The 25,729-nt window shown below is 23.9% G+C and overlaps 1 protein-coding gene across 2 annotated transcripts; it reads left to right on the forward strand.

Moving 5' to 3' along the window:
- The first annotated feature begins 606 nt into the window (after positions 1-606).
- LOC145835736 (spliceosome associated factor 3, U4/U6 recycling protein-like) lies at positions 607-22,061 on the forward strand. Of its 2 annotated transcripts, none has more exons than XM_082943444.1 (24): positions 607-739; positions 1,070-1,195; positions 1,495-1,588; positions 2,124-2,194; positions 2,592-2,705; positions 4,811-4,916; positions 5,537-5,673; positions 7,722-7,880; positions 8,827-8,958; positions 9,530-9,713; positions 10,829-11,003; positions 11,505-11,600; positions 12,592-12,700; positions 13,038-13,218; positions 14,260-14,364; positions 14,562-14,618; positions 16,614-16,670; positions 17,659-17,750; positions 18,525-18,656; positions 19,010-19,069; positions 19,443-19,598; positions 20,602-20,694; positions 21,170-21,219; positions 21,635-22,061. In XM_082943444.1, exons 1-24 carry the CDS (start codon positions 620-622, stop codon positions 21,768-21,770), a joined length of 2,742 nt encoding a protein of 913 aa, XP_082799570.1. In that variant the 5' UTR covers positions 607-619; the 3' UTR covers positions 21,771-22,061. The 2 variants fall into 2 exon arrangements, with proteins under 2 accessions (XP_082799570.1, XP_082799571.1); XM_082943445.1 differs by having other exon boundaries at positions 16,617-16,670.
- Positions 22,062-25,729: the final 3,668 nt, after the last annotated feature.

Genomic DNA, 25,729 nt, shown 5'->3' on the forward strand with positions numbered 1-25,729 from the left:
AAGTTTTCAATTTTACAACATATGTAAAGAGTTTTATTTCATGAAATGTTTATTTCATAGTTTAAATGTAAACAAATGTAAACTAGTCACGTGTACAAAATGAGCCAATCACGGTAGGTGTTTAATTTTAACTGACTAAAATGACTCTTATTAATTTACACAGGGTTTGTTTATGAAAAGATACTTTTCAGTATGCTCTTTTTTACTAACTGGATCCGGGTCCGGCCGGATCTCTGTTAGGATCCGGCCGGACCCGGATCTGGACTTTTTTTTTAATTAGAATCCGGCCAGAACCGGACCTGGACTTTTTTTTCAAATTAGAATCCGGCCGGAACCGGATCCGGACTTTTTTTTCAAATTAGAATCCGGCCGGATCCGGATATCAGACAAAAATAGCAATATCCGGCCGGACCTGGATAGTGAGTTCGGTACATCACTAGTTTTAACTAAGCTACAAGATGCTTTTTACAGACTTTGAAAATTCAAAATAATTTTTGAGATATAGGAGGTCAAATTTTAATTTGTTGAGATACTGGGTTTTAACAAAAAAATATACTCACATTCACTTAACTATTATAAAAGTTTGTAATAAAGTAATATGTTATTAGATTTTAATTAAATGAAAATGGAAGAAAAAATGAATGTGGATTTAAATGAAAATTCAGATGAATCTGATTTGTCTGAAGATGAAGAAGAAAATGACAAATTATTAGAACAATTAGTTGATCTTGATGAAAAAGTAGAATACTTTTTATACATAAATATTAATTATTTATTCAAACTGATGAATTGTTAGAGAAATTTGTTAAACTTTATAAAAAATGAAAGTACTTGTTTTTAATCATAAATATTAATACTTTTTATTATTTGTTGTGAATGATAACAGTACTTTTTAAATGAAAAACTACTTGATCAACTTGTTAGGCTTAAAGAAAAAGTAATTTATATAAAAATTATACATACATGTTTTATATATTTTAATATATATTGTGATTGTTGTGAGATCATCAGCACATTTATATGAAGTTGTATTTTAGTTTAGTTATAATAATTTAATTTTTCCAAACAGATACAGGCAAATGAAAATGATTATGATTCACACATTGCCAGAATAAATATTTTAAGAAAACTTCAACTCAGTAAAAAACTAGATGAAGCTAGAAATCAAATGCATAGTGTATTTCCTTTGACTGAGGTATTAAATATTTAATATTTTTTCTTTAGAATTTAAGTACTAGAGGTATTCAAAAAATTACAAAAATGATTTTAATTTTTTTTTTGTTTGTAAAGTATTTTTAAATAAATTCCAATAACAGTTTTCTATGTTGTTTACATATTTCTCACTGATCGAAACTTAGTTTTCTAATTAAAGTCTAGAAAGAACAAACTATATTATTTATCCTATAGAAGTTGAGATCTTTTGTATTGTATTTAAAAAATTAGATCATATAATATAATACAACCAAAATTTTCACTAAATTTAAATGTTAACAGGCTCTTTGGAAAGAATGGATTGCTGATGCAAAAAGTTCTTATTCAAAAGAAAAACTGAATGAATTAATGCTGAAATCTACAGAAGACTACACAAGTTAGTGTTATAAAAATTCTAAGAATATATAATATTGGTTTTATAATTAGTTGTACATACTATTTTATCTATTTTATTTCAATAAGGTGGTTTTTTATCTTTAAATAAATACAAATTTAAATATAGGTCTAGTTTTGAAAACAGCATTAAATTTATTTAATTTTCTGCAACCGATTTTTGTTTATGGCCTAAGTGTAGGTCTATTTAGTTTTTATCTACAAAAAAAAGTCAAAAAGCAACTATATATACTCATTGATTTACATTTTTTTAAATACTTGATATTTTTATAAATATTATTTTAGTTATAGTTTTTTTTTGTGAATATATGACACATATGAAATATTTTAAGTTTTTTACTGAATATTAAAACTATGGTTTTCATACAACTTCATACACTGTTATACATAATGAGTTTGAAATAAAAAATTTAAATTCTTATTATAAATGTTACTTTTATCATAGGTCCCTGACCTATAGTGTCAATATATCATTTTACTTGTCAAACATTTTACTATCATTCTTCTATTTGTTGCAGGTCCTGACCTATGGTGTGAGTATATGATGACAGCATCAGAATCGATCAACACAGAAGAAGGAATCGCCATGGTTTGTAATTGATTAATATTTAATTAAGTTTATATCTTTGTAGGATAGATAATTTTTTTATGTTAATCTTGTTTTAAAGGTCTTCAACTTGGCTAAAAGTTGCTTTTTACTGTTTCATATAATAAAATTTAGTTTTTGAGATACTATGGACAAAGTCCGAGATTTTAATAGAATCCTTATGAAGGGCAAAGCTAAAAAGTAAAAAAATAAATTTTTATTAAAAACCTAATCCTTCAGTTTTTAAACAACCTTTCTTAAACTTTTTCTGTTTAATTGTATGGGGTAAAACACAATTTTTTTTTCAAAACTAGTCTTATTTTTAAAAAATTTTAGTCTTTTATTTACAACTTAAAACTTATTAGACTTTAAACATAATGTAATATTGATTTATTTTTAGTTTCGAAGTGTAGCAGAAAAGGCAATTTCTAATGTTGGACTTCACGTTAAACTGACATACAAAATATTTCAACTTTACATTATTGTGGAGAATAATATCCTTGACATAATGAAAGTTAGTTATTATTTGTATTGATAGTATTTTTAATTAAGAAGTAAAACTCACATACAAAATATTTCAACTTTACATTATTGTGAAAATAATATCCTTGGTTTAATCAAAGTTGGTTATTATTCATATTGATAGTATTTTTAATTAAGATGTAAAACTCACTTATAAAATATTCCAGATTATCCTTGATTTAATGAAAGTAAGTCATTATTTTGCACTTTCTTGTGAACTTTTGAAATTTTACGTAAAACTCAAATTCTAAATAATTCAATCATAAATTATAGTTGAAATAGTAACTTATAATTAAGGAAAGTTAATTAATTAGTAAACTTGATAGTAACTAACTATAATTTTTTAAATATGGGTTATTAATTAATTACTAATTACTAATTATTAACTATTTACAGTCAACAGTTCAGTTTTTAAAAGTAAAATGTAACCTATATTTGCATCTTCTTATTTGCCTTACTACTTATATTATAAACAATATTTCTATAAAATTATAAAGATCTTCGAAAATTTTTATACTCAATTACATAAAGTTTGTTAGTCTTAGCTGTGCTATAGATAATTTTGTACAAAATACTTAATTGACTGTAAACATATTTGAAAGGTTAATTACATTCTTTTTATAGAAGTGAATATTTCATTTCAAATATTACCATCCTACTTAATATAATAGTTTACTTTAAAAATATTTTGTTGTTAAAACTTTTTATATTTAGTCTGAATTTTTTTTATAAAAGCATAATTTATCCAAACTGTTTAAAAATGTAAAGTATAATAAACTGTAAAATCAATTTATAAAAGCAATTAAGTTAAACAACATATGCAATTTACAGGTAAAAATAAATTTTAATATTTTTATTGCTTTACAACAGGAAATTACTTTTTTACAACAGACATAAGAGGTTTACAACAGGTTTTGTAAATAATTATCCCATGTTCTAACAAAAATTCGTGTAAATAAGTTTTTTTGAATGATTTATATTTTTAAATTTAAAAACTCACGTTCCGTAAGTTAAGTAGTTTGTATTTTAAATAATTTTTTTTTTCTGGTGCATAGTTTAAAAAAAGCAATCACACAAACTGTAAGAAATACAATTAGGATAACATTCGATTTAACATTGTTAAACGGGTCAAAATTGCACAAGGGCACAAAATTGTATAAAGTAAAAAAAAAACAGAAAAAAATAGTGTATAAAAAATCTTAATGATAAATTTATATTGAATAAATAATAAAAAATATTATAAAATAAAAAATATTAATATAAAAACAATTAATTGTATGAAGATACTTTTACACGAAGACAAATTTGCACGAGAGTAAAAAAAAAAGCTACCGAATGAGGGTAAAGGTATTAGTATCACTGGTAATAGTGATAGTAATAAAAAAAAATGAAAAAATTGAAGTTAAAAAAAAAAAAACTTTAATCCGTGCAAAAGTGACCCTTTGTGCAAAAGTATCTTCGTGCAATTTTGTACGCTCGTGCAAATTTGACAGCTACCCATTAGTTTAGTATATGTTGGTAAAATAAAATGAACCTAAAGTGTATTTTGGCAAACAAAGTCCATATTAAAAAAAAAAACAAGAGTTTTGAGTAAAAGTTGGTTTTTCGAATAATTACAGTTTTTCTAAGTAATATTATTGAAAAAATAGATTAAGGTTTGCCAAGCCAACTAAGACTAGTTTGGATGTTTTTTAAATCTCAGGATAAAGTCTATATTTTCAAAAAAAAACTATAGTTATAAGTACAAGCTGGTACTTTGAAAAATAACAGTTTTTCTAAGTTACATTTTTGAAAAAATAAATTGAGGGTTGCCACAAACTCAAGCCAACTAAGACTAGTTTGGGTGTTTTCCTTAATCACAGGCTATTTTTTTAATTTTATTAAGTCCTTTTGTTAATAATTTGGTATTTTTAGGTATTCAAGCACTCGACAAACAGTAGTTTTGTTCGGTTTTTGGCTCACATAAATCATTTCGAATTCTATCTAAAACTCAGGCTAGCTTGATATAACTCTGTTTATTTTTTGGTAATTGGCTTTCTTGCTATTTAGAGTGGTATTCCTGATGTGCATTCTTTTTTAATAAATATTTTATTTCAGCCAAAAGCGGGACAAATCACAACTTCAAATGACGAAGAAGATTTAATCGAACAAGTTTTAAATATTTCTAATATTTATAAAAGACAACTGTCTATACCTCATATTGGTAAGTAAATTAATATAAACAATCAGTTAAAATTATTTGAATATATAAAAAAATTTAAAGACTATTTATTCCTCAAACAAATTTGTATTCTAAAGAAAATATTAAAATTATAAAGGTAAATGTTAGAAAAGATAAAATTAAGGAAAAATAATGTATGTAAAAAATTATTAGAAGAAATGATTTTTTTAGCTTCTCATCCTAATTTTAAGCAAGAAAAAAGGGACATTTAAATAATGTTTTTATTAAACAGAAATAAAAGAATAAAAATTATAGATATTTTAAGCACTTTTAAGGAATTAATGAGTTTTATTTCTTATATAAAATAAATAACTTAAGTCAATACTGAAGAAACTTATAAGAAATGTAACAAGTAATGTTTACAAACAATATAAATATAAATAATTTAATATGGTATGGAACCACATTCAAAGAATACAATGAGTTATTTTAACTTTTAATAAAAATTAAAGTATTATAATATTGGCATGGAAAACACTTTCAAAGAATACAACTAGTTAATTTATTCTTTTAAATATGAATATTATAAATAGGCATGGAAAACATTTTCAAAGAATATAATGAGTTATATTTACTCTATTAAATATGAATATATTAAATAGGCATGGAAAACACTTTCAAAGAGTATAATGAGTGGTTTGTCAGAAACATGGACGGAAATTTAGAAAAAAAATTCCTGGATAGTTATAAAGATGCTCTTAAATATTTGAAAGAAATACAAAAATACGAAAATGGTCTTGTAAGTTTAATTAAATTATTATATCATTTAAATAATTAGTTTAATCGTTATTTAGATAAATATAATGTTTATTTAGTTTTGTTGACAAAAACATTTTAAAGAAATAAAAATGAAAATGAACTTTTGTAAGTTTCATGATATTATTAACTCTCTCATACTATTTGATTGAAGTTTATATTCCGTATACATAAATGATTTAATCTAAAGGTGTTAATTTAGTATTGTTAATAAAAATACACAGACTGTGGTTTTCAACATGTTTGTTTATTTTTTCTGTGATAAAATATTAAAACTAGTCGCATTTAATAGCAGCTTAGATTAAAATATTAGAATTTCATGTAATTGCAGCACTTTTGGTTTATTTATAAATTATTTTTCAAAATTTGAATTTAGTCAGAACACAATTAAATTCTTATCTTGCTTTTTATTGGACTAATTTTTGGGGAGTTAATTTGTTTTGAATGGAATTTTAATGCGTTTAGAGATAAGTAAAATTCTAAAGCTTTTTTTAACAAGATGTTTTTATTTGGTATACGCTATTTGATTACCTGTATTGCATTTAGTATGTTTAATGGAACTAAAATTATTATATGTTTTGGTTTTAAGAAAACAAATAGAGAGATCTCAACTGCTGGAGGAGAAGTAATATATTTATTCTTTCAAAAATTTATTTTGCAAACTAAGTTTAGATTGAAGACCTCGTCAGTGCTTAAATAAATCTAAAAAAAGATATGTGACAGTCATGGAAAATAGCATTTAAACAATTAAATTCAAATAAAAACAAATTATAACTGAAAATTTTTACTTAAGAAACTAAACAAATCAAATTTTAATATTAAGACTGAGTTTTAGTAGAAGTTTAAATTTTTAGCTAAATTTTAAAATCAATATAACAACAATAATAACAATAATCAAAGCTGTATGTAGCTTTCTTTTTTCTTCTAGATAATTTACAGACTAAACATTGCTTAAGCAAAAGTGTGATTAATGAAATGAGCTTAAAATTTAATTGGAATTGGTGTAGCTTATTTTAATTGTGACGTAATTATTGAAAATTTGAACAATCTTGTGCTTTTAATCGTTATTAAAATTTAAATTCCCGCTCAAATGCTTTATATGAAAGCTTACAGTTAAAACAAATTTTTACCTTAAAACAAAACAAGTTAAATTATGGTACTAAGTTTGAATTTTTGGCAAAGTTTAAGTTCTAGTTAAATTTTAAAATCAAAGAACAACACCAATAAATAAGAATAAGGTTAATAATAATAAGTGGGCTTAAGTTAAGATGCATTTTAATCAAGCTAAATTTTATTGTGACTTGAATATTGTAAATTTAAGTGATTTTGGAATTAAGTGATTAAGGAACTAAAATTATGTTGAAGTAAACTGTTATTTATACTTTGTTTCAATTTATAAAGGTTATTTTATTTAGTTTTACAACTTGCTAGCCGGTTTTTAATTGAATTTAAATGAAAACAAAATTATAAAGTTTACAGCTTTGTATAAATTCTAAAAAGAATGTGTGTTTGTATTTTTAATTATTTTTTACAAAAAGAATTAATTATATGTGCTGAGTATTAACGTTTTATAACAACTATATAGGTGCTTTATAATTACTACACAGACATTTTGATTATTATTATTATTTTGCATACAGAAAGAGTCAATTGTTTATGTTGAATACTAAATATTTAAAAATAATACATAGTAAATAATTTTAAAACATAAAATAATTATTTATGTTTTTAAACAGACAGAGTTAGTAATTTATGCTGAATACCAACTTTATAGAAATAATACTTACTAAACAACGATAACTCAAAAAAATTATTATTATTTATGTTTTATAAACAAAAAGAATCACTAGTTAATGCTGAATATCAACCATATAAGAAATAATATTTTCTTAATAATTTAAACTCAAAGATTTTATTTATTAGTTTTCTAAACAGAAAGAGACGATAATATACGCTGAATACCAACTTTAATGAAATAATAATTACTAAACAACTTTTATTCTGAAAATTAACTTATTATTTTTTAAACAGAAAGAATCGATTATATACGCCGAATATCAACCTTATAAGAAATACGTGGAGTTTGAAATTTCGAGAGGAGACATTGACAGAGTTAGATGCGTTTACGAGAGAGCGATTGTAGATAATTGCCTATGTGTGGAATTATGGCTTGATTATCTTAAATATATGGTAAGCTTTTTAAATAAACAAATATTGTTGATAATTGTTTGTGTGTTAAGGCCATAGGGGGGGGGGTAGGCCATGTTTTTTACAAGTTGATCTTATTTTATAGAGTTTTTACTAAGCTTCAAGTTGCTTTTTACCGTTTTTAAAAATTCGAATTAGTTTTTGAGATATGACCGGCCAAAGTCGGGCCGCATAACAGGTTCCTTATGGGGAAGGAAAAACTAAAACGGCGAAAAAAGACTAATGCATTCAAAATCTATCTCCTCCTTCATTTTTTAAGCAATCTTCTTCAAACTTTAACAGTCTATTCCTTATACAATAACAAAAAAACGTTATTTGTGACTTTAAAAAATTTCAAGTAAAAATACCTTTTTTTTGAAAAAAAAAATTCTTTTTTGATAAAAAATCACTTTTTTTTTTTTTTTTTTTTGTCATAAAATTTTTATTTTTTAAAATTATTAAAATTCACAAGTAACGTTTTTTTTCTCATAATGTAAGGAACATTTCCTGGAAATTTAAAGAAGATTGTTTGAAAAATGAAGGAGAAGATAGATTTTAAAGCCCGTTTTTAAAAACTCGAGAAAAACGGCTTTAAAGTTACCCTTTATAAAGACAACCCTTTATATAACCGGTCATAAAAAAAAAGTTACTTAATATTTTTAAAATCTAAAAAAAGCATCTGAAAGATTATGAAATTTACTATTTTATAAGTCTATATGTTATTTTTAGTCAAAAAATGGCTTCTACCCCCCCTAGGCCTTAAGCTTTGGCTGGATTATTTGAAATATATGGTTATTAAAAACTAGACAACATTTGTAATTATAAAATAATTAGTTTGGTTACCTTGTAAATCATGATAACTGTAACATAAAAAACGGTACAAAAATGATACTAGTATTAAAGAAGTTATTGTAAATATTTTATATTTATTAAATTATCTATTTTACAGAAAAAATCTTACAAAAGAGGTCCCATACTGAAGAAATTGTTCAAAAGATCAGTCAGAAATGTCCCAGGAGTTTCTAAGATCTGGCAAGAATATTTGTTGTGTCTGGAGAGAAGCGAAGATTCTACTGAAGAAGTATGTAATAATTGTTTTTATATTTATTTTAGTTTATGTTAAGTTCTAAGATCTGGCAAGAATATTTGTTGTGTCTTGAGAGAAGCGAAGATGCTACTGAAGAAGTATTTAATAATTGTTTTTATATTTATTTAAGTTTATGTTAAGTTCTAAGATCTGGCAAGAATATTTGTTGTATCTAGAGAGAAGCGAAAATACTGTCGAAAAAGTATGTAATAATTTGTTGTTGTTTAAATTACAATTAATTATTAGTAGTGAGATTTACTGTATATTATATTCATTTGATTTGCTACAGCTATGCAGTTTCTAAGACATGATAAAGTATTTGTAAACAAAGTAAAATAAATTTTAACAGTTACTAGAAGTTTTCAACAAATCTTACAAATGTGGATTTTATAAATTTATTGAAAAAATAATACTATTACAGATGTTAGAACTTTTCAACATAGCATATCAATTACTTTAAGCATAGCAATTAATAAAATAAAATAATCACACATACTTGCTGTTTTGAATTAAGCATATAAATGTAGATTTTATAACTTTAAAAACTTAACTTATTTTTTTTCAGATACTAAATGTTTTCAACAAAGCTTACAAGTGTGGATTCTATACTGCCTCGGACAGAAGTGAGCTTCTATTAACAATTGCATCTATTATGAAGAGAAAATATGTTGAGAGTTCTGATGGAAAAGCTAAAGAGTTTCTGGATAGTTTGGAAGAAATGTGCACTAAACACGAAGAAATTGTTATTGGTTAGTAGAAATGACTTTAAAAACTGTTTTTTTTTATAGTTTGTTGTTTCTTAGTGACTTAGGTTTAAGGTATTCATTTTTAAACTGTTTGATTTGTTGACTACTTAACAGTTTTTAACTTTAGTCAATTATGTTATCACAGAAAAATTAAATTAAAAACACAAAGTAGAAAGTATTATAATAGGGGGGTGGGGGATCCAACATATCTTTTTACAAAAATTAGCACTGAACCTTAAATGAAAGCTAATAATGTACATCACAAAACACTTTTTAAAGAATTTAAAAATATTATTAAAATTTTGAGATGTCGTCATTTGAGTAAAAATATTTCGATACAAATGTATAGAGAATAAATAAACTCATTGAAGATTTTCTTGAAATTTTAAAAAATGTTTTCAAACTTTTCTTTCAAACTTCAGGAAATGTACATTGCATTTAAAGAAAAAGCTTTATTGTAAGAAAATTAAAATAAAATTAAGAATTTTATGACAAAAAAAGTTACTGAAAATTAAAAAAAAACTTTCTATAAAAATGTTTATTATTTAGTTAAGATCAAGTTGAGAAAGTTTCAGAAAGATTGCTTAAAAATATGATTGCTTAAAAAAAAACTCTATGAGAAACTAGGTTTTAAATTATATAGTCTTTTTTTACCTTTTTACATTGGTCCTTCAATTAGGAACCTATTGAGCTCTCCGACTTTGTACCTTAGTATCTCAAAAACTAGTTTGAATTTTACAAAACGGTAAAAAGCAACTGCTAGCTTAGTTAAAGACCTTAAAATAAGAACAACATGTTAAAAAGTGCGTGACCTCCCTATGGCCTTAATATTTTCCAAAATTTTATTTATTGATATGATTTAAGAAATTGAATCCACAGTTTCAATTGTATATGACATGCCTGAAAAATTAGTCTGGATAACTTAGACTGGTAAATCAACTCATTTTATCAACTTATCGGGGAATTTTAACGTTTGCTAACGTTTTTTTAATTAAACATTTTATTTGTTTTTTCGTTTAAAATATGTTCTTCTTCAACAGGGTGTGAATAAGTAGACTGACTTTTTAAAATCTCACATTATATTTTAAATAGTTTAAAGACAAATATTTAATCCACAGAGTCCGAAGAAGAAGACACACATTTTTACAATCTCCAGTCGTTCAGAGCCTACATAGAAACCAACATAAACAATGACATCGAAAAATGCAGAAAAATATTCAGAAATCTGATGAAAAACCACAGTAAAGCTAAATTGAGTTGGTCATACAGGGACGACTGGTTTCAAATTGAAAGGTTTTTTTATATATACTGAACTAATTTATTTTTCAATAATAGCTAGCATCTTGTGATTTTCGTAAATTGACTTAGACATACTGAAGTTGTTGCTTTCTGATTAAAAAGACTTTAATTGTTTAACATTTATTTTTGTTATGCTAATAAATGTTTGGGTTAATAGTTTAATTAATTACTTAAAATGAGTTGGTCTTATTGGGCAGGAATAACTGAATAATTGGTGTAAAAATTATTTTTTTTGTTTAATTTTATATAAAAAATTTAAGATATTTATAAAAGTTATCTAAAATGATATACACAAGAACTTTTTTAAACTATTATTTATTAACTAGGCTTTATCTTGGCTTCCATTTTGGTTTTATTTGTCTTTTTAACTTTTCAGAAAAATATTTTTTTGATTTATGATTACTTTTAAATAAGACAAGACAACTACAAAATAAGGATGTTAAGTTGTTATATAAATTAATTTAATTCTGTTTTAATTATTGTTTTTTTTTACAGAAAACACGGAGACGTTATAAGGCAGAGACAAGTTTTGCACGAAGCTGTTAAAATTTGTGCATCGGATACAAATGATGTTGATATTGCTTGCGATAGGTAACTAATTTATTTATTTAAAACTATTGTTAATATTAATTTATGATTGAAATTTGTGCATCGGATAGTAATGATGTAGATCTAGCTTGTAATAGGTAATTTTTTTAAATTGGTTGTTTTTTGTTAAATTAAAATTAAAATTTATACATCAAATACTAATGATGTTGATATGGCTTGATTTGAGAGTAAATATTATTTTTAAAATATAGTCAAAATCTTTATTAAAGTTTATAATACCTTATTCATTTTTTTCTATAGCTAAAAACAAATTTAAATTTTTGCTTTAAATTACTTTGAAGTAATTAAAATATTTCTCAAATAAATTTTTGAAATAAAATAACTTGAAGAGCAAAATTTTTAAATAAACACTGAAGAAAGTCATTATTAGTATGGTTTTTATCAACTTTTACCTTAAGTATTTAAAATTATTTGAATAATTTCAAATGTCTAAAAACGCTTTAAAAAAAAATCTATCAAGGTTTGTATAAAAGTTATTAGTTATTCTGAAATTAAAATAAATTATTGTCAACTTTACAGTCTTCAAAAAAAATATTTAAAATGTTATAAATAAATACATACTGTTTGTATTTTACATTATTGTTTTGATAGTTTCTAGATAATAAAAATCGAAACTAGAAACATCTGTAATGCAACTTGTGATTAATAAAAATTATTGTATACGTGTTTAAACAAATTATATACTCTCGATTGAATTTCAAAATTTAAAAGAGTATTAGTATGAAATATTCCTTATATTTGTTTCTTATGTTTACTTTTTGTATTAGATGTAAAATGCTTCACAGATTATTGAAATTTTAAAGAGAGGTAGGCACATACGATAAAATAAATAATTCACAAAATTTAAATGAATTAACATTTTATAAAATAAGTTATTTAAATTTGAAAGAGAGGTAGGAAATTGCGATGAAGTTTATGATTCAAAAACTTATTAAATACGTATCATGATTAGTTATTCAGTAAAATATTACAGGTTGTTGAAATTTGAAAGGGAAGTTGGAAATTGTGACGAAACATACAATTCACAACTCGTTATAGAAAGGAGAATGGCGAATGTCTACAAAAGGAGAGAGAGATTACAAGTTTGTTTGATGTTTATATTAGAGATATTGATTTAAATAAATTTAATATACTTAAACTTGCCCAGACAAGTATTCAGTATAAGTGTATGGAATAAAATTTATAAAAGTTTAACTTTTAAAGTTTCACATAATGTATTTTGAACAGTGAATGTTGAAAGAATTTAATATTTATTCAATAAACCTACCTAGACAAGACAGCCTTAATAAAATTTGTTACAACTACTGTCGATAAGTTAAGTTTCATAAGTATTTTAAAAGATAATCAATAAAATGTAACAGCTAATTTAGTTCACTTTATAAGTTTGTGATATATAAAAAATTTTAATAATTTTTACAGCAACAAAATTTTAATAAAAGAAAGCCAACGGTCAAAAACAAAGTTGACTTCAAAAACAAGAATGATTTTAAGAATAACAAAAACAATTTCAAGAATAAAAGCGAATACAAGAACGATTATAAAAAGTTTGTAAAAGAAGGCGATGACAAAAATTCGAAATTGGCAAAGAAAAGACCTCAAGGTTGATTAATTTTTATTCAATATGTAAAACTTAATTTAAAACTACTTCTTTGTTATGATAATAGTTGTTATAAGTGTATAGTTTTAATAATAACAGTATTAAAGAAATAAAAGGTTCGGTTGTTTTGTTTGTTTAAGTTTACAACATCGAAAGTTTAAAGTTGTTGCTACTTCCTTCTAATGTAGTTTAATTATTTTTCTGTAATCAAAAACTTTAATTTTAGCATTTATTTTACAATTAAATGTATAACTAATAAAACACTTACAAAATATAGTCATATGTGAGTAAAATTAAACTAAAAATGAAAAAAATATTTTATGTTGAATTTTATGTTATGTTGAAAGTTTTACTGTACAAATAAATAATAGCATTGCCAAACAACCTTTAATGCAGGAAAAACCAGGAATTTGATAATTAGGGTTAAAAAAACCTGGAATTTTGAAAAAAATTAGTGAAAAAACTGGGACTTTAATTATTTTTATATGTAAAGTAACAACATTTAGGTTAGATACGAAAAACCTATCATAAAGATTATTTTTGTTATCATTAATTTTTTTTATTAAAAAACTCACTTAAAGTAGTTTTACCGTATCTTTTAAGTGTTGTTATACTACAGCAGTTTTTTGCCTTACCTTTAATTTTAAACTATAAGTAGACCCAAAAACTTGTGTTTTTAAAAACCTGGAAGAAATTTCTCAAAACAGTTAAAATGTAATAGATATTATAAATGTGTACACTTATTAATTATACCAAAAAACGGGTATTTATTTATTTTGTTTAAGTTTCACAAAGTTAAAAGTTTTTCAGTTTATAGCTGTTGCTACTTCTTTTCAGTGCAGTTTTTTTTTCTGGAATCAAAAACTTTTATTTTAGTTATTTTTTTATTATAAAAGTTATAACCTTATAAAAATTTACATATAAAATTTCTTTGTTAGTAAAATTAAACTACATTCAGAAGAAAAACAATAAATATGAGTTTTACTGTACGAATGAAAATTATAAATTTAATTTAACCTAATGAGATTATTATGTTTAATTCAGATGACAAACATTCACCTAATGCAGCTAAGAAATCAAAAATAAGTTCAGAAAAGCCCCCAAACAAAGAAAAACAATTTTCTGACGACTCTTTCAAAACTCCAGCAGGTAAAAGAATTTAACTTGCAAAAAAAATATTTATACAGATGCTTTATTAAATGTATTTAAAACTTTGACGTTATCTCTTAAATTTTTTTTTCTTATTACAGCTTCTAACTTCAGTTAGTTCTATAGTTACTATATAAATTAATTAAGTTAAGATTGTTTAAATGTTTACAAAGCTTTGTATTTTTTCATTTTTAAAGGTTTGCCTCCTCGTTTCGGTAAAGGAAAGAAATCAAATCAGAATTCTCCTAAAAAAGGTTTTTTTTTGTTAAAAGTTTTTATTTTTAAACTGCTTTATAAATTTAGAAAGTTTTGCTTATTAAACGTTTAGTTTTATGAATCAATTATTTATAAATGTTATACTTTGCATTTAAAAGTAATTGGAATGTTTTAACAAATGTGAGGTACTTAGATTGATTCTTCTTTCTGCCTTTAAAATTTAAATCAAAAATTTGTTATGAATAAAAAAAATTATGATGATGTGCTTAATTACTTAAAAGTTTTTGTTAATTATTGAAAATATTTTTAAGTAGTGATGTACCGGACCCGGATCCGGACTTTTTTTTCAAATTAGAATCCGGCCGAAACCGGATATCAGACAAAAATGGCAATATCCGGCCGGACCCGGATAGTGAGTCCGGTACATCACTAGTATAAACTAGTCTGAGTCAAAATGATGTTTTTAAAAACTGAAAAAAAAGAACTTTAATTTAATAATAAGTAAAACAGCTAGCCACAAGGTTTACAAATTTAGGTGTTATTTACAATTAGAAATCTGAAATCAAGTTCTTGAACAAAATACACTAGAAAATTACAAAGTATTAAAAACTGGATCAGCTTAAACTTATTCAAAATCTAAAAGAAAACTAGCCTGAGTTTTTATAAAAAACTAAACAAGCCTGAGGCAGTCCAAGATTTTCTAAAATTCCTAAACACTTTCAAACTAGCAGGGTTGCCACTGTTTAAGTCAATAAAACTAGCTAGAGTGAGTATAAACAAGCCTGAGTCAGAATGAGGTTTTTAAAAACTGAAAAAATTACTTTAATCTAATAATCAGTAGAACAGCTAGCAAAGGTTGACTATTTGGTAGTAAAGTTGTGGACTGATTGTGGTACACTTAACATATTAGTCCTACCCATCATAATTGAATCCTACCTTATTTAATTAACATCTAACAAATACTAAATTCTAATTGAGACTACTTTCTATAATCAGACACGACAGTTTTGAAAGATGAATCTTTTATATAAAACACAACAAGAAATACTAGCATATACAAAATTATTAATTACTTTGGTAACACTTTAAAAACTGGAAGCTATTTAAATCTATATCAAAAGACTTAAAACAATAAACTAAAAATTAAATAAAACTTTTAGTAAACAAGAAACTGTAAAATTTTGAGTAAACTATTAAACTATAAACCTGGCTTAAATATTTAAACAATTAAACACCAGTTGAAATATTCACTTTTAAAACAAAACACTACTTACAATAAGCATTCACAAAAAAGTTAAAGATATTTTGTTGCTTCAAGCTGCACACCAAACTAACTAACTGCTTACATATAAACTGTCTGTCATGTTCTAATATTTTGTTGCATCAGTATTTAGTTTGAAACATTTCGTCATATGATTCTAATTGGCTCGTACATTCAACCGTATTAACTCTAAATATTCTCTGAGCTCAACTTTAAACAATAAATAATGCAAGTATTCATTCCAAAGTTTTCAATTTTACAACATATGTAAAGAGTTGCATTTCTAAAATGTTTATTTCATAGTTTAAATGTAAACAAGTGTAAATTAGTCACGAGTACAAAATGAGCCAATCACGGTAGGTGTTTAATTTTGACTGACGAAAATGACTCTTATTAATTTACACAGGGTTTGTTTTTGAAAAAAATACTTTCCAGTATGCTCTTTTTTACTAACTAGATCCGGGTCCGGCCGGATCTCTGTCAGGATCCGGCCGGACTCGGATCCGGACTTTTTTTCAAATTAGAATCCGGCCGGAACCGGATCCGAACTTTTTTTTCAAATTAGAATCCGGCAGGATCCGGATATCATACAAAAATGGCAATATCCGGCCGGACCCGGATAGTGAGTCCGGTACATCACTATTTTTAAGTGATTTTATAGTAAATTTTATAGTAATATAGTTCATAACAATCTAAGTTATAGAATAAGTGGTATTAAAATTATTGAAATATTTCAATACGTGTTTTTATTTTTTTATACCTAGTTTTTTAGCAGAAAATGCTGATAAAATCGAAACAGAAAAATCGGCTTCAATTCAAAGCTGTCCAGGTTATTTATGTCAAGTGTGTTATAAAAATTATAAGTTAATTTAACTAGCAACTAGCAAAAAATTAAACGGTAATCATAGTTATATATATCTAGGTTAGAAAAAAAGTTTTCTACTTAACATTTTGTACATGAGAGTTATAGTTATTTTCAAACTAATGTAAATTAAAGATTGAGCGTTTTATTTTGTTTTTAGATATTAAGAGCGTACTTATTTAAAATTTATATAGTAAACGCTTAAATGGATTATTAGCACTGTACTCTAAGCTAATTTGAAGGGTTAAAAAAGCTAAATCTAGTTTGCCATTTATTTAATAATTAAACTTAATGTTGAACATTAAATTCGCATTAGTGAAGTTCTATTGAAAAATTTTCTAAGTTTAGATCAATTACTTAATTATATATAAAGTTAAAGTTTCTATATATCTTTATTACAACATGTTTCTTTAACTTTTTAGAAACTTATTGGAAAATTAAAAAACATATTTTTTCACATAATGTTTTTATTCGATATCAAAATTTGATAAGTTGTTTACTTAAGCACTTGATAAACTTGATTTAATTTATAAGTATTTTTTGTGTGGCTTTTGTTTTATTTGGAAAGTTTTAAGACAAATTAACTTTTTCTGTAGGTTTTCATAAAATTTCACAAGTTCCTTTGTTAAGTTAATTCTAGATTATCAATTAGTAACAGCTGATTTTTTGTTCATGTTTTTATTTGATATTTTATTTTCATATAAATTACCAGTAAAAAGTTCTGAATTTATTTATTCTTTTTTCAATTTTTTAATAATTTATCAGTAAAACTTGTTATTTTTTATAAAACCAACTTAATTATAATCATTATAAATATCAACTCAAGCAAAAGCCAAAGCTGTATTAAATTTTTTTTGTTTAATAATATTATCATGAAAGTTTCTCATAACTTCAGAACAATAGTTTAAAATATTTTTATAACTAAATATTACTATTTTTATATGTAATTTTTCAGATAACTTACCTGCTAAAGCCGATGAATCTTGTTCAGTTTTCGTCAGTAATCTGAGTTTTGATATTGAAGATGTTGAAAAAACTATGGAAAATGTTTGTTTTTACTATTATTAAATAAATACTTAAGTAACTTGAGTTTTGATATTAAAAATTTTGATGAAAAAAAACAGTTTTTACTTCAAATGTTAATAAATAAACAGTTTGAGTTTTGATATTGAAACATGTTTTAGAAATTTTGAAGTAAGTTTTTAAATGAAGTTAAATTGTCTAACGTTTGGCTAACTTCAAATAACTAGTTTAATATTTTAAGCATAAATGTTATAACTATTTATTATTCTACTTAAGGTAGTTTTATTACATGGTTTAGTAATTGATCTTTAAAATTGTTTAATGCTCCACTATATAATTAAAATTTTTAATATTTTCAGGTTCCTAACTTTAGTTTTTAAAATTCAAATACTTTGACCACAGAGTTTTCTATTTTTTTTAATTTTTAAATTTTGTTTTTAGTTCTTCAAATCTTGTGAAAAAGTTATTACTTTTTCAGTATTCAGGAGTAAAAATAAGTAACTATTTCTTATCTTATAATTAAGTATTTAAAGTAAATATTATTATTATTATTATATTTATTTTATATTTCTTTTTATCTTTATAACTTGAATCACTAGTGTTAGTGTAGCCAGCAGTATAAATAATTTTTTTTTTCTTATTTAATAATTTTAAGTTACCAATGCTAGTTAGTGTAACTAGGAGTAAAAACAAATATTATTTATTTATCGTACTTATATTTCCTCAAATCTTGTGGAGAAGTAACAAATGTAGCAAGAATTAATAAAAACTAATCAATTAATTTATTATATTTTATAGTTTTTCAAATCTTGCGGAGAAGTGACTAATGTTAGTGTAGCCAGAAGTAAAAACGGAAAATCTAGAGGTTTTTGTTTTGTCAGTTTCAAAAACAACACTTCTGTAGAAGCTGCTCTTAAAATGGACAGACAAGTTTGAAAATATTTATTTTAACAAATTGTATTGTTTAATTAATGTTTTTAATTTTAAAAGTATTTTCTTGGTAGCTCGAATTTTGCTAAGATAAAATGATAACAATACAAACTCAAAACATGTGATTTAATTAATAATGATACAGACAGTAAATAAAATTAAAAACATTATTAATTAGGATTTAACTGTTTGAGAATTTATATATCAGTTAAATCTAGTTTTTTTAAGTACCATTAATAGTTAGTCAAGATTACAACATTCCAAATTAAAAATCCTTTAAATTAACTATATCCAAATAACATCTAGTAACTTGATTTATTTTTTATTAAATTAAATCAATTTATATTTTTCAGACTATCGGTGGAAGGCCTGTATACGTTTCACCAAACAAACAAAAAGAAGATAGAAAAAGTGTAAGAATTATTTTATATATAACTTAACTACACTTTTGTAGTGTCAAGTAATAAATAAACTAAATTGTGATAGCTTTTGAATTTATAATAACCGGGTTAAATGTTCTTGTTAAGGTTTAATTTTTTTATGTAGACATTATAGAACTTTTGTATGAAAAATCATTAAACCTAACAATCTAGCTTTTTTCGATTAATATCGATTTCGACTACTAATAATTGTTTAGATTGATTTAAAAAGTTTCATTAAATTTAAACTAAGTTTTTAAGTCTAGACTTTATAATTTTCTATAATAAAGTTTTACAAATTTAAATACGCTACATGCTTAGAAAAGAACAAATTATTTGTAATTATAAAGTGTTCGTTTTTAAATAGGCATTCAAGTACGCTACATGCTTGGAAAAGAACAAACTGTTTGTGAGCGGGTTATCACCAAACACAACAGAAGACAGTTTGAACGATTTCTTTTCAAAGCACGGAAAACTAAGGACAAGAGCTAGAGTTGCTATTAACAGAGCAGGGCAATCTAAAGTATGTTTTTATATATTTGAAATATAATTAAATAAGTGTTATATTAAATATGCTGTTAAAAAAGAAACAATGAATTACAACTATGAAAGTTGTTGTTGGACAATCTAAAGTATGTTATTGAAATATTTTATGTTTTAACAGTTGTAATTTACAAAAAACACAGAAAAATATGTGTTTAGCAAAAGAAACATCTCAGTAAGTGTTTTAATCAAAACTAAACAGTATAAAAGTTAATTTGTAATATTTAGCTAGTAGTTTTAAGTTTTTTTTTTAAATATTTTAAAAAATTGAATTTGCAATAAAATTTTAATTTAGTTATTATGTGGTTAGAACTTTTGTGAAGACCTAAAATTTTTAAGAGTTTAAAGCTACAAATGAAATTATTTGTTTAAATTATAAACCAATTTCTAGAACAATTGAAGCAAATTTATAATAAACCATGATAAATTATGGTGTATTTTTTTATTGAAATCTAACTTTTGTCAAAAATTGGTACTAATTTTGATTCTGTTTTTGGATTTCTTTCAGAATTACAGTATTGAATTAAAATTATTTCTGCTTATTTTACTTAAAACACTATACTTTCAATGACTTCAAGGCATTGTTAATCTTACTACAAAACATTAAATCAATATACCTAACTACAATCCATATGGCTTGAGAAAAAAACTGTAAAGAGTTTTTTAAATTCAGAAATTTTATTTCGACAGGTATTATAACGAATTTAAAAAATATATACAATTGAATATTTGTGTTTTTCGTGAATAGCTTATAATCAATAAAAATAAACCATATAAATATAAATAACAATATTATGAATTTAGAGAATAGCTTTAAAAAAAATGTAGTTCATTAACAATAAGGTTTTAAACAGTGAACTGAATTGGTACATAGAATAGAAAGTTAACAGATAATTTAATATATATTTATTGTTTTTAGGGAGTAGCTAGTATACGAAAATAAATAGTTTTGTGATAGATAATTAATGATTCTTATTTTTCAGGGAATAGCATACATAGAATACGAAAACGAAAAAGATGCTTCGAAAGCAATTTTGATTTTGGACGGAAGTAAATTAGACGGAGCTGCTATTCAGGTAAGTATCAACAAGATTTATTGACAGTAATGATGTTTATTGTCAACATTTGACTCTATATCACTATGTTTGCTTTGATTCTTTTTTAAACAACTTAACAATAAAAAGTAGTGGTTATATATTACCTATTCTACGTAATTATTTAGTTTTTTTAATTGGATACAATAGATTTTATTATTTTTACACAAACTATTGTTTACCCAGAGCTTTAATTATTGTAAACATCTTTTTGTATTTTTGTTATTGAAGAATTTTTGAAATCTTTTTTTTCAAAAAAAGAGCTTTGTAGTTTTAATTTTTATCAACAAAATTTAGATAGCTCATGTATTTACTGTAAGTTAACATGTTTTATTTTTATTACTTATAAATAAATATTTTATTCACAATAAAAAATTCACATATTAAAGAAATTGTAAATTGAATTATTCAGTTATTGTTGTATATTTTATTTATAAGCATGTATATACATTTACAGGTAGCAATTAGCAATCCACCAAAAAGAAAAAATCAAGATCCTGACGCTAAGTTTGTATTTATTAATTTTTTTAAATTATTATTTAACTAATAAATACACATTGAAACCAATGTTTTTTAAAGTGTTATAAATTTAAAGTACAGCAATTTTATGGTAAGTTAGTTATTTATGTAAAGAGTTTTTCTTTAATTAAAACGTTTTTAGTTACTTCGTTATGAACTATGGTTTTCATTATTTAAGACTGAAAAAGTAATTTTTTAAGGACTTAACAAAAAAAAAAGCACATTTATTATGTTAACCTAGATAATATCCTTTTTTTGTTGAAATTTTGTATAAATCCTTTTTTTTTTTGTAGTCAATGTTTAATAAATAAGGTTTAAAATTCATAACAGCTTTAAAACGTTTTTTAATACAAAAGTGAAAGTACAATAGTTAAATTTAATACAAGTTATTTGTTATTTGTAGATCGAGGCGAACCAAATTGAGCTTCAGAGGAACAATAAACAAGTCTTCACAAGTTGAAGAAAATAGTTCGAACGAAATAAAAACAAACGAAAAGAAAGGAAACGATTTCTTTGCAAATTTGTTTAAGAAAAAATAACAACAGAAGCTATATAAAATGCTAATAAAGCATAAAAAACTTTTCTGCTAATTTATTTTTGAAAAACAAGTCAGATTTTATAAATTAGTTAAAGTAAAATAGTGTGATTTTAACTGACTTTCTGAATATTTTATTTTCTTTTAGTCATAATGCTACTATATGTTTAAACCTGTTGAACTGTTTAAAATTATCTTCAAAAGTTTAATTTGAAATTAATGTTTTTAACTTGATCAGTTTTATTATTGTTATTTAGTTTCGTAGAACTTTCCTATTTAGTTAATTTAATGTAAATAAACGTCAAAAAAAAGTATATTTATGGTTTGTCAAAGTGTTTTTTAAATAATTTATAAGATCTTGACCAGGTTTTTCTAAACTCGTATTTAGTTTGAAATAAATATTAAAATTAGTTTACTAGATATTGCCGATTAATTAACTATTAACTTAAGTTTTTTTTTTTTTAATTACTAATTAACTGTTTATTTCCCACTGATAGAAAAAATCGTCCACTTTGGAAAATCCAGATGTAATCTATAAGAAAAATATTATTTTACATAACTATTTTCAAACTATTTAACAAAGTATTATATTGTAGTGTATTTAGAAAATATTGAGATACTAGTTTATTAAGTCGGTAAATTTTACTTACAGAAAGGAAATAAGTATAAATAAATTTACTATAATGATAAATTTCAATTACATTAAAAGTATTTTTACAGTAAGACTAACTTTAGTTTATTTTTTATTAAGATTAAGCAAAAATTCAATTTAAAAATACTTTTCTAATTTAAAAATAAGTATTATATTGTTATCAAATCTAAGTATTTGATTGAAAATAGTTTTTAATTGATTTATAAGATGTGTAGGTTTATTCTATACATTATACTCTGTTTTAAAAATTAAGTTGCAGTTGAACACAAAGTTTATATAAAAATCAAGTTTTATAGCTTTAAATTAGAGGCTGGCAACCTAAACGGGACAGTTTTACACGAAGACACTTTTACACAAGTGACAGTTTTGCACGAAGACACTTTTACACTAGTGACAGTTTTACATGAAGAGTTAGTTGTGATAGTGGTAGTAAAAATAAAAACTTTTAAGGGTTAGGGGTGATAGTGAAAATTAACATTTAAAAGTTTAAACCGAAGCGAAAGTTTCTCTTCGTGCAAAAATGTCCCTTTGTGCAAAAGTCTCTTCGTGAAAAACTGACTGTTCGTGCCAAAGTTTCCCCTCATGAATTTTTGACCCGTTGGCAATAAATAGTCCAAAAAGTAGAGTTGCGACGTATTTTTTAGCTTGAAAAAAGAAATACATTAAAAACGGTCTAAGTTGATTTTTTTTATTAGATATTTACAAGGATTTTATGTGCATGCTTGTCATTTTAAGATTTTTTTGTTAAAACTTTTCATTTTTAAAGTTTTTATTTTATAATTGCGGCCTCGAAGCATTATTTTAGTAATTTTGGATAAGTATTGTCACAACAAGTAATAGAAAGTTGTCACCCTTATTTTAATCTGTATACTAACGTTAAAAAAGCCTATCATTTTAAAAAAATATGCTTACTAAATATTCAAAGTGTACAAATTAGTAATATTTACAAAAACTTTAAATAATAAAGTAAATTGAAAAAAGTATCATTTTTTAATTTGTAGAACTTAGCAGCAAATTATAACATTAATGAAGATATTTAGTTTGTTAAAGGTTTATCATTTTTGTAATAATATTAAAGCATTTTAATTTCAAAAGTCTGCAGCTAAACTTAAATACAAAAGAGTAAAAAAGAGAAGTAAAATTTTAAGCATAAGTATTACCTGTTTGTATACAAATCTTTCTATTTTATTTTAGTATGTTTTAAAACACTAAACTGAAACCTGTGCATTATGAATACTTTTTTAATACAGTTTATATTAAAAAAAATTACTGTGTTTAAATCTGCGACAAATATACGTTGGAATTTAAAAAAGATAATCTCAAAATCTTGTGAAATGTTAACTACTTATTAAGAAGTGATAGCTAATACTGTCTCAATATTGTTTGAAACCAACCATGTAAATGTAAGTTATATCATTACAAGTTCTAGTGCATTATAACAAACTTATATGTTCTGTGTTCGAAAATTTTACCGAAATAATCAAAAAGAGCTCATTTTTATATAGTATCAACTTTTTTTAGTCGTAGAGCCTCTTTATTTAGAAACTTGTTGTAACTTGCTCATTTTTATGATTTCTTTGCGAGCGAATCACCTTTTCTTATTACTTTGTAACAGCTTATGTTACTTAAATGATTTTTTTTTACCACGACTCAGTCACAAAATGGTTTTATTTTTTAATTTTATAGATATAGTTTATTGAACGACAAAAAAAAGCGCTCGAAACACTTGATCCTACGAACTGGTGGATAAACCTTTCGGTTATCGAATTGTGCACTACTTGGAACCTTTTAACGTCTTGTCCAGGACTATATGTTCTATAAGAAAATATTTTGGTGCACATTTTGATAAGAAAAATTTTTTTAGATTACTAGGATCTAGGACCAATTACTTAAAGCTTTTTTTTGCTGTCCAATACATTATTTATAATCGTAATGAACAAGAATGTAAATTATCTAGTTAAAAAAAAACTTACATATTTTCACTTATTTGTCAAGAATAAACGCATTTCGATCTAAGTGTTATAAACTGTTGCATTTACAAAACCAAAGTTTGAAAAAGTCAATTTCTGACAGTTTTGCTCAACAGTTTTATACTGGTGACAAAGATACCTGTTAATAATTTTCATTACTAGTTTTAATTTAATAATAATAAAAAAAAACATTTCTATAAAAAAATCAAGCAACTTTATTTTATATATTAAGTGGTTAGTAGACTAAAAAAACTTCTTAAATGTTCATTGACAAAGTTTTTTTTGTTGAAGTTGTTTATTTGTACAAAGTATTACAACTTTTTTGATCGTAAGATTTTCTGCTACAAAAAAAGCCACAATATTTAAGTGAAAATTTATTAAGTTTTAAGGATTATATAGAAAACTATGGTAGATAATATATTTAAAAAGTGTTTAAATTAAATTTTGTCATTAATTAAAAACAATAATTAAAACGTTAATAATTTTTTTTCCAAACTTTTCCTTTTACGAAAGTTTCTTAATTGAATTAAAAAACTGCCCAATTCTTGACTCATACAACGTAATTGTTGCGTCATATTAGGAATATTGAAACACGGAAACTAGAAACTATTGTTTAATTAGGAAAACTGTCTTTTTTAGTTTTACTTTGTTTGATTTTTATGCTTTTACACAAAGTTTGAAATGGTATAGATATTTTAACATGATTTTAAGCTATTAAAAACAAACTAAAAATTACAGTAGAACTGTTTTAATTTCATTGGTTTATAGTTTAGGGTTTTAATTCGTTTATGCTTGTATTTTGAAAGTTAAATGTAGTAATAGATTGGGTTTTATGTTATAAAACATAGTATAATAAACGAACAACAACTATAATTTGTTTTAAGCAGAACATAAGTTATTAAAATTGTAGGTTTTTTTTATTGAAAATATCTGTATGTCAAGATCTAGCCAAAATCATATCATTATTAAGATCAGCAAAGTTTATAAATATTGTTAATATATACAAAAAAATGCGCAGTTTGTATTCAAAATATGTTTCGTTTTTTATTATTGAGTTAAGTCAAAACTTGATATTTATTTAAATATTAATTTTAGCCAAATCTAACATTAATAGAAATACTCAAAATAAAGTCATACTAACTTTAAGGTAAAATTTAGACTTTTAAATTCTTACAATATTTCAATGTGCTTAATGGTATTTATTAAAAATGAAAGGTAGGCAACTTTTGTCTTTGCAATTTTTCTTTTAAAACAATTCTAAATTAATTCTTTTTGAAAAAAATAACTTAAGCTGTCTTTAAAAAAACTTAAGTAAGTTTTATATTATTTACAAAGATAAGT

This window comes from Thalia democratica, chromosome 5 (genome assembly GCF_965202585.1).
Source record: "Thalia democratica chromosome 5, ktThaDemo2.hap1.1, whole genome shotgun sequence".
Taxonomy (NCBI): Eukaryota; Metazoa; Chordata; class Thaliacea; order Salpida; family Salpidae; genus Thalia; species Thalia democratica.

Bases quoted from the DNA above. Each gene is read 5' to 3' on its own strand.
- LOC145835736 (XM_082943444.1), top strand. From the start codon at position 620: ATGAAAATGGAAGAAAAAATGAATGTGGATTTAAATGAAAATTCAGAT. The intron at 9,714-10,828 runs GTTAGTAGAAAT...TTTAATCCACAG, and splicing joins ACACGAAGAAATTGTTATTG to AGTCCGAAGAAGAAGACACA. The intron at 19,070-19,442 runs GTAAGAATTATT...GTTTTTAAATAG, and splicing joins AAAAAGAAGATAGAAAAAGT to GCATTCAAGTACGCTACATG.